General features: G+C 39.9%; 1 protein-coding gene across 3 annotated transcripts in view; it reads left to right on the top strand.

The window, feature by feature from the left end:
• Positions 1-13723, top strand: part of zfyve26 (zinc finger, FYVE domain containing 26) — a 39655-nt gene extending 25932 nt beyond the window's left edge. For all 3 annotated transcript variants that reach the window (XM_039786869.1, XM_039786870.1, XM_039786868.1), the window contains exons 29-43: positions 974-1113; positions 2541-2569; positions 2815-2951; positions 3248-3468; positions 4685-4832; positions 5602-5811; positions 6579-6794; positions 7190-7387; positions 7936-8016; positions 8127-8248; positions 8724-8898; positions 9469-9528; positions 9925-10107; positions 10247-10297; positions 11600-13723. In XM_039786869.1, the coding sequence (XP_039642803.1) occupies positions 974-1113; positions 2541-2569; positions 2815-2951; positions 3248-3468; positions 4685-4832; positions 5602-5811; positions 6579-6794; positions 7190-7387; positions 7936-8016; positions 8127-8248; positions 8724-8898; positions 9469-9528; positions 9925-10107; positions 10247-10297; positions 11600-11812 (2184 nt within the window). In that variant the 3' untranslated portion in view covers positions 11813-13723. The remainder of the gene's footprint in view (positions 1-973; positions 1114-2540; positions 2570-2814; positions 2952-3247; positions 3469-4684; positions 4833-5601; positions 5812-6578; positions 6795-7189; positions 7388-7935; positions 8017-8126; positions 8249-8723; positions 8899-9468; positions 9529-9924; positions 10108-10246; positions 10298-11599) is intronic.
• Positions 13724-14130: the final 407 nt, after the last annotated feature.

Below are 14130 nucleotides of genomic sequence, written 5' to 3'. Positions count from 1 at the left end.
AGTGTGCAAAACAGTGTTGAGGCAAATTAAAAAGAGGTACTTTCCAACATACGATATGATACGATACAATACAAAGTACTTTATTGTCCCCTTAGGGAAATTTATTTTGGACTCGAGAGCTACACATAAATACATGCCTTGACAGAACATGTACAACAAAACCATACAGCACGAACTCTACCAGTCACCACAATAAATTGCACATAATTACACATATATTTCTTCACCCCACAGTAAAACACCGTGAAACTATTGCACAACCTCTACAGCCTCAAGCAGCATTGTTTAAAAGTTTGACAGAGAAACAAAACAAGTTTTTAAAATGGTTCGAGTTTTCAGTGAGGGACTCTGTATCATCTGCCAGAGGGCAAGAGCTCATATTCTGTGTGAAGGATATGTAATGGGTCAGTCAATACCCTCTGGGCTTGCCTAAGAACAATTGTAAATTAATAGGAGGGGCAGGTGTTCATTCCTCCCCATCACCTTCACGGCAGTGTGTACTATACAAGCAAGCTTAGATTTTAGTTTTACTGTGAGGTTTCCATACCATGCTGACATCCCGTATCTGACTACGCTTTCAAGTACAGCCTGATAAAATCAAAACCTGATCCTCTTGTCCACACCATACACTCTTAAGCCTGCATAAAAATATAGCCTGTGCCGTAATCCACATAAAGACATATCAAATACATTTTATATATAAAAGTTCAAAACAAATTTCCCCATAGGGACAAATAACAAATTAAATGACCTTACCTCATCTTATCCTATCTGACTCTGCCCCACCTTAATGTCTAGTACTGTAAATGTGCAGAATTGTAGAAATGTAAACTTTCATAAGTAAGTGTGAAAAAACAGCGAATGGAAACTATAATTAGAGTAACTTCACTGACTCTTGACATTAAAACTGGTTGTTTAAAATCCAACAATAATGTTTTCACACTAAATCATTATTTGTCGCTCGCTTTTTCAGTTCAACAGACGGCATCATTGTCGGAGATGTGGCCGTCTGGTTTGTCACGCGTGCTCAGAGCATAAGATGCCCGTTGAGGGCTGCCCAGAAGATGAAGAAGTCCGAGTCTGTGACCAGTGTTACGCCTATTTTCACCCAGAGTAAGACCCTGTAGATTTAAATGAAGCAAACTTCACTTGTCGAATAAAGGCTTTTTTTTAACAACACAGGTACTGTACTTAAAATAATCTTTACAGAGGGTCTCCTGCAGTCATGGAAAGTCTTTAATATCTTAGAAAGGACACAAAGATTCAGAAGAACCTTAAACATGTTTTCAAAGAATATAGCAGGTTTTATTTTACAACTTGTGCACATTCAGAGCACTTTCTTCTTTGAATATTATTAAGTAGTAATATCTTTTAGATTTAGATTTATCTTTAGAGCAGCGCTCTGTACTGTATGTGCTGTAACGTAAATGTAAAAAAAAAACCATTCTTTTAAACAAAACTGCTATACTAAATGGTAGAACTTGAATATCATTAAACCATTAGTACTCAATTTGAATCTATCTGATTTAAATTTGGTTGTTTTAAGTAGTATTTTATCCACAGAAGTTCATTTAAAGGACAGAATATGTAATGTATGTTCATATTGTTAGTCAGTCATTTCCCTTAAAGGGTCAAAATAAGTTCAGTTCTTGCCCAATCCTGTAGGCGTTGAGGAACCTTGTGTTTTTGCAACTTTTCAATTCTGAAAATGTTTAATAATTGCACAAGACAGGATGAGCTCTTCCAGTATTCAGTAAATGACAAGATGAGTCTTGCATCAGATTTGTGTTTTAGATAGTGGTGTAGGTATTGAGACTATTTTAACTATCAAGGAATATAATTATTGTTAGCTATGAATGGATCTGGTCAAGCATGTTGGTTTTATACAATGTAAAGCTTTGCTGAATATCAGGGCTCCAGACTAACTTTTTGATTTGGTTGCACTGGTGCACCTAACTTTTTTTTATTTAGGTGCACCAGCACAAAATTTAGGTGCACCCAAATTTTTCCTCATGTCGCCATTAGCGCTGATACACGATATATAGCTCTGTATTTTTTTACAAAGTGGGCTAAATGTTCAGTTTTAAGTCAAAGCAACTTTTCACAAGCTCTTTTATTAAAACAGATTGTTGTTAAAATAAAATGCAAAGACACGGTTTCCTTTACCAGTTTAAAAATATACAGCTGCAACACATGTAAATGAAAGTTATCTGAAATAAATAGCCTAGGATATATTAAACTATATGTATATCTCTGAGAAAGCTCCTTCACTTGTTTTCAACAACAATAACAGACTGATTAAAAGAGAGAGAGGACGCCCGGATAGCTCAGTTGGTAAATATAGAGGTTCGACTCCGACCTGTGGCCCTTTGCTGCATGTCATTCCCCCCCCCCTCTCTCTCCCTTTCATGTCTTCAGCTTTCCTATCAAAATAAAGCACTTTCTTCTGCAAGAAAGGATGTGGATTCATAGAAAATTAGATATTTTACTGTGTTTTGAAATTTATTTGTGCTGTATTTTTCCATTTTTTCCATGACTAGTTCTGACGATGAGCTGGAACCAGATAAAGGTAAACTATTTCCTCTTTGCCATATTAGAGTGAGAAAAAAAATGTTTTTACCTTAAATCTTTTATTTATAAGTATAAGCAGGTTGTAGGATTGATCTTGTATAAAATCCTGATACATGCACTCTGACAAATCACACCTGCCACCTGGAATATCAGAAATGCAGCCATTTCTCAACTCCGTAGTGTATAAAGGGTATAATGATGAGCTTTCACCCAGTCTCTCTCAACTCTGTTGTCTTCGTGCAGTGGCTGGAAGCCCCGTGGTCACAGAGCAAGATCTAGATGGGATGCTGCATCTCCCTGAAGTGGTCCAACGACAGATCCAACTCAGCACAAAGCCTGCAGAGAACCAGCTGCTGCGGAGCGAGTTCTACTATGAACAGGTCTGGATTCCAACATCCCTCATTCCACAGGATCGGTCATTTTCAGCTCATCGCAGTCGACTTGTATTAAGTGCACCAACACTTGAACAATCTTGTATTCCTTGAATGCTACTCTACTTAAAATGATGGGTTATGCTAAATAGAATTTATGATTAAGTGCAGTATAGCAAGCATCATTTTAAGCTTATTTCTAGCATTTTAGATAGTTGACAGACCACTGTAGTGTTATTAAGTTGTATTGTACAACCCAGTAAAATACAGTAAGACTAATTATGGTCTTTTCCTAAAACTCCAAGGCTCCCAGTGCGTACCTCTGCGTGGCGATCTTGTCTCTGCACAGTGATCAGACAGCCTGTGGTCATCAGCTCATCAGCCACTGCCGCTCTCTGTCTCGTAAGCTGACCAATCCAGAGGTGGACGCCTGCCTCCTCACCGACATCATGCGGCAACTGCTCTTCAGCGCTAAGCTGATGTTTGTGAAGGTTGGCCGCAGCCAGGATCTCGCCTTATGTGACAGGTAAGATGTAACCCCAGGTCAGAGTGATGTGTAAAAAAAAAAAAAGGACACTGCTAATTCATTTAGATGGTGGGAAAGTGAGCGTGGGACAGAACAAAGCTACGTAGGTAAAGATGGACAGGAGTGCGATATGATCTGTGGCTGTGGAACAACAGCAAGGTTTCAGAGCCTGGGAGTTAAACACTCTCTTAAAAGCACTGAAAACACCAGTGTGGGTTTGCAGGGTTTTTAAGAATGCCAGTAAATAGTGTGACTCTGCTCTTTTCAAATAGACCTTGAGTCAGGTTGAAATTGGATGCAGCTATTCTAGGAATTGCGTCATGCCACTAAACTCTATAAACTATAACCAGTCATAACAGGCTGTCCTGCCTGAACAAGTGTAACACGCACTCTGTACACGACCTCAGTCTCAGAAGGGGTCTTAGCAGGCAGGTGGACACACCTGTGTGGGCGGACCACGGGTACAGTATGTACAGGTTTTAAATCGGCATTAACCTCCAGGCCTCTTTCCACCGAACATTTTGACATGCAACAGTAAACAATAAAAGGAACAATGATTCAATTCTGTGTACTGTAGCTGCTGGTACATCGCATGCTGGCTCACTGTCACGGCTTAGTGGAACACTTGGATATAACTGAGTCAGGGTTATTAGTAATGTCTTTGCTGTTACTATCACAAGTCAAAGTAGCGGGCAGAATAGCACATAGATAAGCAAACAGGTACACACCACTGACATTTTATCATCTTACAAAGTTGTTATAGCTACATGATGGCAAACAACATTTTTCTTACATATTTAGCAGATAAGCAGCTTTATCAACACATAGGAGTTGTGTTTGAATGAATATATATCTGTGTCAGTGTTAAGGACACATAGTCATGGATTTATTGTTAAAAGAAAACCTATTGAAAACTTTGATTGATGCAGCTTTTGTTGTTGGCTTTTAACCTACCAGATGAGTCCGGTTCACCAAATTATGACAGTTGAGGTCATGACCGATGAGTTTTCGGTCATGATAACTCACCTGTGCTTAAAATCATTTCTAAATTTACGGATACTCATTGCATGTGCCTCTGTGTCACTTCTTGCATAGTAATCTCGTGTACTGTATGAATGTAGGTCTCTGACTGTGTGTGTCTTGCTTTTTCGGTCAAATGCACACCCTTGATTATTTCTGTTTTGCTTCCTCTTTTATTTCTTCTCTGTTCCCACAGTTACATCAGCAAAGTAGATGTGCTCAAAATTCTAGTGACGGCCAATTACAAATATATTCCTTCCTTGGATGACATTCTGGAGACTTCTGCTGTCACACGTCTCCGTAACCAGCTGTTGGAAGCAGAGCACTACCAGCTAGCAGTAGAGGTGAGGCAGGTGGTGGTTTATTTTTGTAAATTTTATTCCTTTATGTCAGGGTGTGCAAAACAAATAAAAATAATCCCCAACAGAAAGAGATGTATTGTGACATATTTTGCTTACACAATGATGCACAATCATGCAACCAGCGATATGCAACATAAACGCCCCTCCCATCCAGGTTCTGTTACATAAGTTCATATGTTGTGAAGTTGTGCCGCTGGCTTGTGAAACCTTGATTCTTAGAACCCAGTGGTTTGTACATTTTGTACAGCACACCTCTGTTATTAACCTCTTGTGTTGATGAGTTCATCAGACATTTCACAACAAAATATTGCTGTAGAATCAGTGTATGTATGTGTAAATTGTATGCTGCCAATCAGCAGAGAAGCCGACATGTTTTAGAATATTGGTCCATAAAGCAGTGCTTGGACCATAATTTTGTATCTTTTTCAGAGAAGAAAAATCTCTAAAATGGAAATCAGACCATAATCGTGCAGAAAACCTGTTGTCTACCTGTAACATTTGTAGTAGTTAGGCAGCTTATTTACCAACCCAACCTATTTAATAATAAAATTGGATAAATGCAGACTCCCAGAAAATGTAATTCCATGGCTGTTCATTTGATTCTGTCACAATACATGGGTGCCGGTACCGTATAAAGAGAAAATATTTAGGTGAATCATTGGGAGAAAAAAAATATAGATTTTTGGGGGAAAAAAAGATACAGAGATTCCTTCTGTTCTTATTGTCTCTGGTTATGTGGCTTCTATGCAAGGTGTCTACCAAGAGTGGCCTGGACCCTAGCGGCGTGTGGCAGGCATGGGGGATGGCATCTCTCAAGGCAGGCAACCTTTCTGGAGCGAGGGAGAAGTTTGGCCGCTTCTTAAAGGCTCCAGTGGACCGCAACCAGCTCAACCTAGGTCCCTTACTGCTACAGGAGGTTGTCCAGCACCTGGAGACCACTGTTCAACCCACTCTGACGACGGTAGGAAGACGGTGGCAATCTCATTCTTTATCCAACCAGCATCTTTGTTGCAGTGGTAGGCATGCAGCTGTCTTAGGCCTCCATTATAGCCCATGCTCGAGCAGAAAATATGTGCTGGGCTGTAGCATTCAAGGCAAGGCAAGTCTAGGCAAGGCAGCTTTATTTGTATAGCACATTTCAGCAACAGGGCAATTCAAAAAAGTGTTTTACATGAGTGCTACACTGTAAACAAGTAACACATTTACCAACTTGCATCGCTTTGGCATCACCCCCACCATCATTCTCAAATACTAATATATAGCCAAATTAACATTTTTCTGCGGAAAAAAACCTTGCGGAATACTTCTTATTTAAAAATGATTTATTGTGCTGTATTAGTGATGCAGGAGTGGAGTAATAGGTGGGAACGTTTACAATGACTTTAGCTGCATATCCTTAAAAATTAAGCTAAAAACTAGTTATTTCAGTTTCCACTTTTGTCCATTTATATACATTTCTGCAGTATGTTTTGTAATAACACTGTAGAAGTCAGGTAGAGTCACTCCTACTGTACAGAATGTACAAGACCTCTCTAACCCCCAGCTGTGGTCCACGACCCCTCGGGAATCTCCCACGTATTTTTCGGTGACGGGGGGGTATGCTAGTAAGTTCGGGCATGCGTGTGTATGTGTGGCTTCTATTGGTCGGGAAAATGTCTTTGCACATATAAATGATTGAGCTTTTTGTGTGGTGTTTGTGTTGCCTGTGTTTTCCTGTGTCTGTGGCAGGCTCTCGGCGAGGACATCTTGGCGTCCCTGCGGCAGCTCGAGGAGCTCCTGTGCGAGGCCGGTCCTGTGGATCGACCAGAGGGTCAGACACCGAGCAGCAGCCTCCACCAGGAGTGTCTCTACTACCTGAACACATATGGCACTCACCTGGCACTAATCAGCTTCTATATGCGTCATGACTGCATGACGGAGGCTCTGACATACCTGCTCAACAAGGTGAGGCTTTGGAGGTAGATTAAGAATGTTTGTTAATTAAAACATCCAGTGTGTTTTGATCAGTTAGTTTTATTTAATTATCAGATCAACAGATATGATTTGACACCCCGCTGTTACCAAGATCTTACTAATCTAAATGCTAAACTCTGTCCAGTGAACATGGTCCCTGTTTAGGTAATAATGCAATAAAACGGCACTTTAGTACCCCGTAACAAGCTTTAGGTTGATCAGACCCTTAAACATGTTAAACAGTTAGCAGTGTACTGTGTATTGGGGAAGTATAGAAATTGCGTATGCCAACCATCGAGTATGACTGCACCTCTTTCTTCTAAGAAGAAAATTTGACATCTGTAAATACGTTTTAACACAAGTTTTTGTACTTCATCGTGGCTCAGGAGTGCCCAGATGAGGTATTTCTAGAGGGTGTGTTGCAGCCCAGTCTGGAGAGGGGGTGTCTTGGCACGCTGCAGGGCAAACTGGAAAAACTTGACCCTGGCCTGGAAACATGCAGCCGCTACCTCATCGCCTCCTGCCAGTTCCTGCAGCGGCGGGGATACTACAACACTCTCTACCAGCTCCAGCAGTTCATGATGGTTAGAGTCTTTAATGTTGTTGGAATCGTTTCAACTTTTAATTATCATTTGAAGGTGAAAAGAAAAAGTGGTGAGTTTCCTGGCTTGATTGAAATGCTGTAAATCAAAGGGACATGGTCTGTGTCTTTTTTTTTTTTTTTTTTTTTTTCTCATTCCATTCAGGCAGGCCTTTAGATTACAGTATGAATGTCCCAAGCCTTTTGGGTAGGATGTGTACCATAAAATTACTGATTTCAGTTCAAACCAGTGGTTTTTTTCTTATTTCCTACCACAGTAATTATGTTGCAACCCATTAGATTAATCTTGTGACCACTTGTAGGGGTCCTGACCCCCAAGTTGAGAACCACTGCTCCTATACTAACCTAATGAAGGCAAAATGGCCCATAAAAAAAGTCCAAAACAGAACAAGATACAAAGAATTTACATTTGTTGTAAGTTTATAATTTGCATCAGAGAGCGATGTGATGATGCTAGATGTTTTACAGATAATAATTTTGTTGTAATATGTAAAATGCTGTTTTTTGTTGTTGTTGTTTTTACGTGGACAGGATCATGTGCGCGCGGCCATGACCTGTATCCGATTCTTCACCCATGGAGCCAGTTCGTACTTAGAGCTGGGAGAACACCAGGTATGTGTATATCATATATTTGTTTTTCCACAGTTTTGCAGTTGACAAAACCTTCTGAAAAACATCTCTGCTCATATGAGAAAGTTGACCCTGCCCTTGGCCTTGTACAGCGCTGGTTGGTGCGGGCCAAAGAGCACCTGAGGACGTACCTGCAGGAGCAGCAGGGCCGCGGCGCCGCCAGGAGAAAGTCTCAGGTCTTCAGGAAGATGATGTCATCCAGTGAAGTGTCCAGGTTGTCCAATACATCCTTATTTCAGCTAACATGATGGAAAGAACTCTACACTTTGGCCCTTTTTATCAGAATTGATTAAGAAAAAGAATTTAATTCAATCTTTATTTTTATATCATATATTATTATTATTATTATTATTATTATTATTATTATTATTATTACTACTACCACTTTTGCTTTATACATACTAAGTATGTAAGTAACACTTTATTTATATAGCACTATTAAAACACACCGTGCTTCACACACATGCAATACATACAGTATGAACAAATACATAAGAATAAACATGAATTACAGTACAAAATACAGCATAAAGGGTGATGTAGCCCTTTACAAGAGGGCTAGTGTATTAAAGGTGGGTTTTTAAAAGACCCTTAAAATCAGTCCAAAGATTCATGTTTGCTACTTGCCAAATAGACTTTTAGGTCTTGTTGTTTAAATGTATGGACCTTTCCTGCCTCATTTTCGTTAGGCATATGAACACAATTGAGCTTCAGCTGGAGGTAACCCGTTTCCTCCACCGCTGTGAGACCGCGGCCTCCTCCAAGTCGCCAAAGACCAGCACATCTTCCTCCAAGTCCCCTGGATCCAGCTCACCGCCTACGCTGTTTGGAGGAAGCCCCGTAAAAGTTGAGGTGGCCTGCAAGGTGAGGTTCTGGTTGGGATTATCCCAGTACTTAACTTCCTGCACTTCAACATCTCTAATCCACTGAAAATATATTTAGTTTGTTAAAATGGCACACTTAGAGTGCTGCCTTATTGCTGACTTTATTCATGCGTTAAACCCCAGGATTAGACAAGTGGGAGTTATGTGAAAGGTAAAAAACATGTTTATATCTCAAAGCACTTTTAGGTATTTGTTTAAAGGGGATACACTCCCAATGTTGGATGATATTTAGCTCTGGCTCCCAACGTGTTTGAATGCACTTAGCTTAAGTCACTTTGGGCTAAAGCATTTACCAAACTAATCTAATTTAAACATCTATTGTCATATATTTTGAGGGCTTAAAGTCAGATGTTTTACTGGAATGGTTTCTAAAAACCCAAATAACATGAATATGTATAAGTTGAACTCATTAAGAACTTATACTTATAATAACTTACTATATATTAAAGGCCTGATTGTTTTCTATGTTTCATGTATATTATGGATAGATGAAATTTTGTCGTACATTTCTCACAAGATCAGTAAATGTCTTCATTTTGTATTATTGCAGGTAATGCTTGGAGGAAAAAACATAGAAGAGGGTTTTGGCATTGCATATAGAGTCATACAGGTATGTTGTGTATATGAAGTGATCTTTGTCATGTTTTCTGATAAAGTGTTTGTTCTTTCTAGCATTTGCTCTTTCTCCTTTCAAATTTCAGAGTGCATACCTCTGCCAGCGTTTTACATTTGTCCTTTACCAGTGAGAAATGTTCCCACAAATGCTTGTGTAAATCCATTCAGAACTTTTTGAAATGTCCTGCCAACAGACATAAAAAAAATAGATCAAAAACATCCAGCTGTAATGGCAGAAGATTGTTTTGTGATCTTGGTTAAGGACACTAAGAGTAAACTTCCATTAACTGATTAACTCACTGTACAAGAAATACGGCAACAAATGACGTCTGATACATTGAAGATAGCCAAGTAAACATAAACCTATGTTCTCCCTCTCTTCCTGCCTCAGGACTTCCAGCTGGAGGCCCAGGCAGTCTACGTGCGGGCCAGCCAAAGGCTCACCCGCCAGAGGCAGTATGGAGCCGTACGGCAGCTGCTCAAATGTGTCGGTGAATCGGGCACCGCCACCAAAGACGACTGCGACGCCCTCATCCTCAGCTGCGTCTCCATTGCAGATAAGGGACCGGCTGATGTGAGTGACCCAAACATTTTGATAGTGGATTTGTTGAGCGACAAGGATGAGTCACTGAGTGTACTGTGAAAACATCATGACCGTGACTTGGCTCCGTGTTGTCTGTTTGCTCATAATTGCTGTCCTTTATCTGATTAAGGCCAAGGAGCTGGAAAGTCTCATTCTGGAGACCAAGAGCACAGAAAGCAAGGTAGCGTAAAACTGACTGCAGAGCATTTTGTTCTTCTTTGCTTGTTTTTCTAGCATAAGGCATTTTTTTTTATCACACTTAGCATCTTTCTTTGACAAGAAAAAGTTGACTAGTTAACTTGGTTACAAAAAGCAGCCAAGAGCATCTTTGGTTGCTATAACAAGAGCTACTGCTACAGTATCCAAGAGTTCTATGCGGAGCGGTGCTAGATAAAACAAAGTGATCTAGAGAATGAACCGAGAGAGGGAGCAGTGTTACTGTTGGCGTTAGATAAAACAAAGCCGGTTCCCTGAACAAAGAGCACCAGGTCATATCATATAACTCGCTGTGGTCCGACTCTAGCACAACTAATCTATTGGCACCTTCTCCATTTTTCTTGTTGTTATGGAAACAACAGGTCTCGCTACTCCGCTTGCTATTCGTCAGCTGTCAAAAAAGCACTTGACGTAGGGAGTTTTATTCTGAAAAGTTTAACTTTGTTCAACTTAAAAAAGACGCTCTGAGCTGCAAAAATAAAACGTTGGCGGTGAAAACACGGTTTAAACACACAGGATTATAATTATAATGTAAAACAGACGCTGGCAGCTTAAAAAAAGACGCCAAGAGTGAACATTGCCTAAGGCTGTTTTTTATTATTATAAATAGGGCTGGGCAACATATCAATATTATATTGATATCGTGATATGAGACTAGATATCGTCCTAGTGTTTGGATATCGTAATATGGCATAAGTGTTCTCTTTTCCTGGTTTTAAAGGCTGCATTACAGTAAAGTGATGTACTTTTCTGAACACACCAGACTGTTCTAACTGTTCTATTATTTGCCTTTACCCACTTAGACATTATGTCCACATTACTGATGATTATTCATCTAAAATCTAAGTGTGAAGATATTTTGTGAAAGCACCAATAGTCAACCCTAGATTATCGCCGCAATATCGATATTGAGGTATTTGGTCAAGAATATCATGATATCGGATTTTCTCCCCATCGCCCGGCCCTAATTATAAATATGTCAAATATGTCACTTTGGTTGAGTGCTAGCTATACTTGTTGTTAAAGTCATCCTTAACCCTTTGCTCCTAATTATTCCTTCTTACCAGTGATATCACTTAGTTTATCTTTTTTTTTTTTTTTTGGCCACTCCATAATCTCTGGACTAGAATAAACTGCCCAGGAATGTCAAACCAGCAAAAATGATCCTCTTAACTTCTGAAATCAGTGTTCATAGACATAGTTCACAGTTATATAAAAGAAAAATCATTGCTGTCTAATTCTCACCACATCATCCCCATGTCGGCAGATCAAAGCCTACCTGCTGTGCGGTAAACTGCGACCAGCGTACCTGCTGGCGGTGAAGCTGGATCCGAGCCGAGCGGGACCGCTGGTCCAGGACGTCCTTCAGGCCGCCGAGGGAGCCCAGGACTCAGTGATGCAGAACATCTGTAGCCAGTGGCTGTCTGAACACAGCAACAAGTCATCTCAGCAGCGCCAGGGCCGACCCAATGCCAGGTAAAGGCACAGTCGGCATAACAAGCGATTACACGCACAGCTCTTGGGAAAGCAAACGAGCCGCAAATAAGAGGATCCAGAGCAGCTGTCGCACATGTTACATGTTGTGTGCGCCGCAGCCGCAGAGTATTAGAATGATTGATACACAGCACACTTTACGCCCAAACGGTCCCATACTGTCATTATCACTCGACCGTGTACGCTGAGGGGCTGATATGGGGCACAGAGTCAAGATCATTTTGGTGTCTACGCTCAAGTTTGACTAAATTGTTAGAATGATGTTTTGCAAACCTCCAAGTGTTTAAATTCTAGCCTTGCTGCAGGGATGTACAGGCGTACTGACCCCATGACATAAGCGTTATGTGTGGTCACGTGTCATTGATGCTGCGGGTGGTCCGAGGTGAAACGGGGACGTGTTTTTCAGCCTGGTGTTACTAATTCAGTGGAAACATCTAGAAACCCTTTCTCTTTGTGTTCATGCAGCCTTCCTGACCGTGAAACTGACAAAATCACCGCCGTGCTTTTATTTCCATTCTGGAAATAGTTTTGCTATTACTTCTAATGTCTACTCTATTTGAGAGGGAACAATGTTACAACAACTATCACATAACAAAATTGCTAACTGCAATGTAACCTGATAGTGGTTCTTTCACCAATATAAACATATCTGTAGCTAAGTATTTGACTCAGATTAGTCTCCTACCTCAGCCAAAAGGGAAAATATCTTTAACTGACTGGAAGGCCTCTGACAAATATGTTGCCTGTTTGGTTTGTTTTCTCTTCTTCTTTTTCTTTTTACGTCCTTATTGGTCCTGTGTGTGAATTTACTCGGACATAAATGCAATGAGATGTCCTCCGCCAACAACTGTACATGTTCAAGAAACTGAAAAATTCAGAATCTTGTTTTTTGTAATTCTGATGAAGCTGTTTACCTGTTTTATCTGATATTGTATAGCACATTTATGGCCAGCTTTTAGCACATGTATACATACATACATACATACATACATACATACATACATACATACATACATACATACATACATACATACATACATATTCCCTTTTGGTAAGGGAAATGAATATCACAGAATTGCAAGTACTTTAGGGCATGTTGAGACATTTGCAAGAAATGTAAAAGTTTTAGGTTGGATACAGAAAGGGACCCACTTTTAGATCATGTTATTGATCAAGTTCAATTCATTATCCACAATATCAACTCTCTAGTCACTAGTTTTGTCTGTGGATGGCTAGTTTTTATGGCTCACCTTGTGTCTCCTGTTTTGGTAATAATTAGCCGGAGTGTCGCGCTAATTTTAAATCATGCTTTTCACTTTGTTCTCATGGGAGACACGACACACATCTGTCTGAACCATATAAATCCACAATGATTAACCTACACAGTCAAATAATGTTTAAAAAAAAAAGGGATTTCACTTTTGCCAATATGGTTTTCTTTGGATGTTTAATTTAGCCTATTGTCTTTCACAAAGCTACATCCTGGTCAAAACTAGATAACACTGCAAATTGTATTGTCACCATAAGACATATTTTTAGTTCATTTACAAGCTGCCTTTTCAAGGATTCTATGGGCAAGGTCTTCTGTCTCGTCTTGTCACTCTGCTGCACTAGTCTCAAGACTGAGACTGACGGACTTCCTGTGATAGCGTTTATCAGCAAGACATGAAAAGAAGCCAGCATAGACATTTTTGCACTCTAATCCTCCTTAACTCGGACTGTTGTCTCATCACTGCCGCACTTTATACTTACTGAGTTTTAAAAAAATAAAAATGTGAAATATGTAATGCAGTAACTGCTTTGATGATCCAGGGACTAGTGATTTAGAAATGTCATTGATTTCTCCATCCCCTGTCGAACAAATGAATTAATAAAACAAAAATGTAATGTACAAACATATGGATTATTGAGCTCAAGTTTTTTGAAATGAAAGGAGAAGTTTGACATGGGGATTACACTTATTTGCTTTCTTGCCATTAGTTAGTTAGCCAGATGAGAAGATTGATGCCACTCTTATACCCATGTTACACGTACATGGTTATTTTGGAAAAACAGTTTTTTCCCTTTGTTTGTGCCTAGACCTGCACGATTAATCGTTAGAAAATCGCAATCTACATTCACCCCCGTTCGCGATTTGAATTTTTAAATGCCTTCGATTTAAAGTAATTTTCGGCCTTTATTTTGATAGGACAGCTCTTCAGCTTTTTGAAAACTGAGAGGGTGAAATGTCCGTTTATGAAAATAGCCGGCCACGTGTAATCAATATTCTAACTCTCGGCAAGAAAGTAAAGAAGCACAATTCCC

The sequence above is a fragment of the Perca fluviatilis genome, chromosome 20, assembly GCF_010015445.1.
Source record: "Perca fluviatilis chromosome 20, GENO_Pfluv_1.0, whole genome shotgun sequence".
Classification (NCBI taxonomy): Eukaryota; Metazoa; Chordata; class Actinopteri; order Perciformes; family Percidae; genus Perca; species Perca fluviatilis.
Note: the sequence above shows the minus strand (reverse complement) of the source record. Positions and strands in the feature narration are given on the sequence as shown.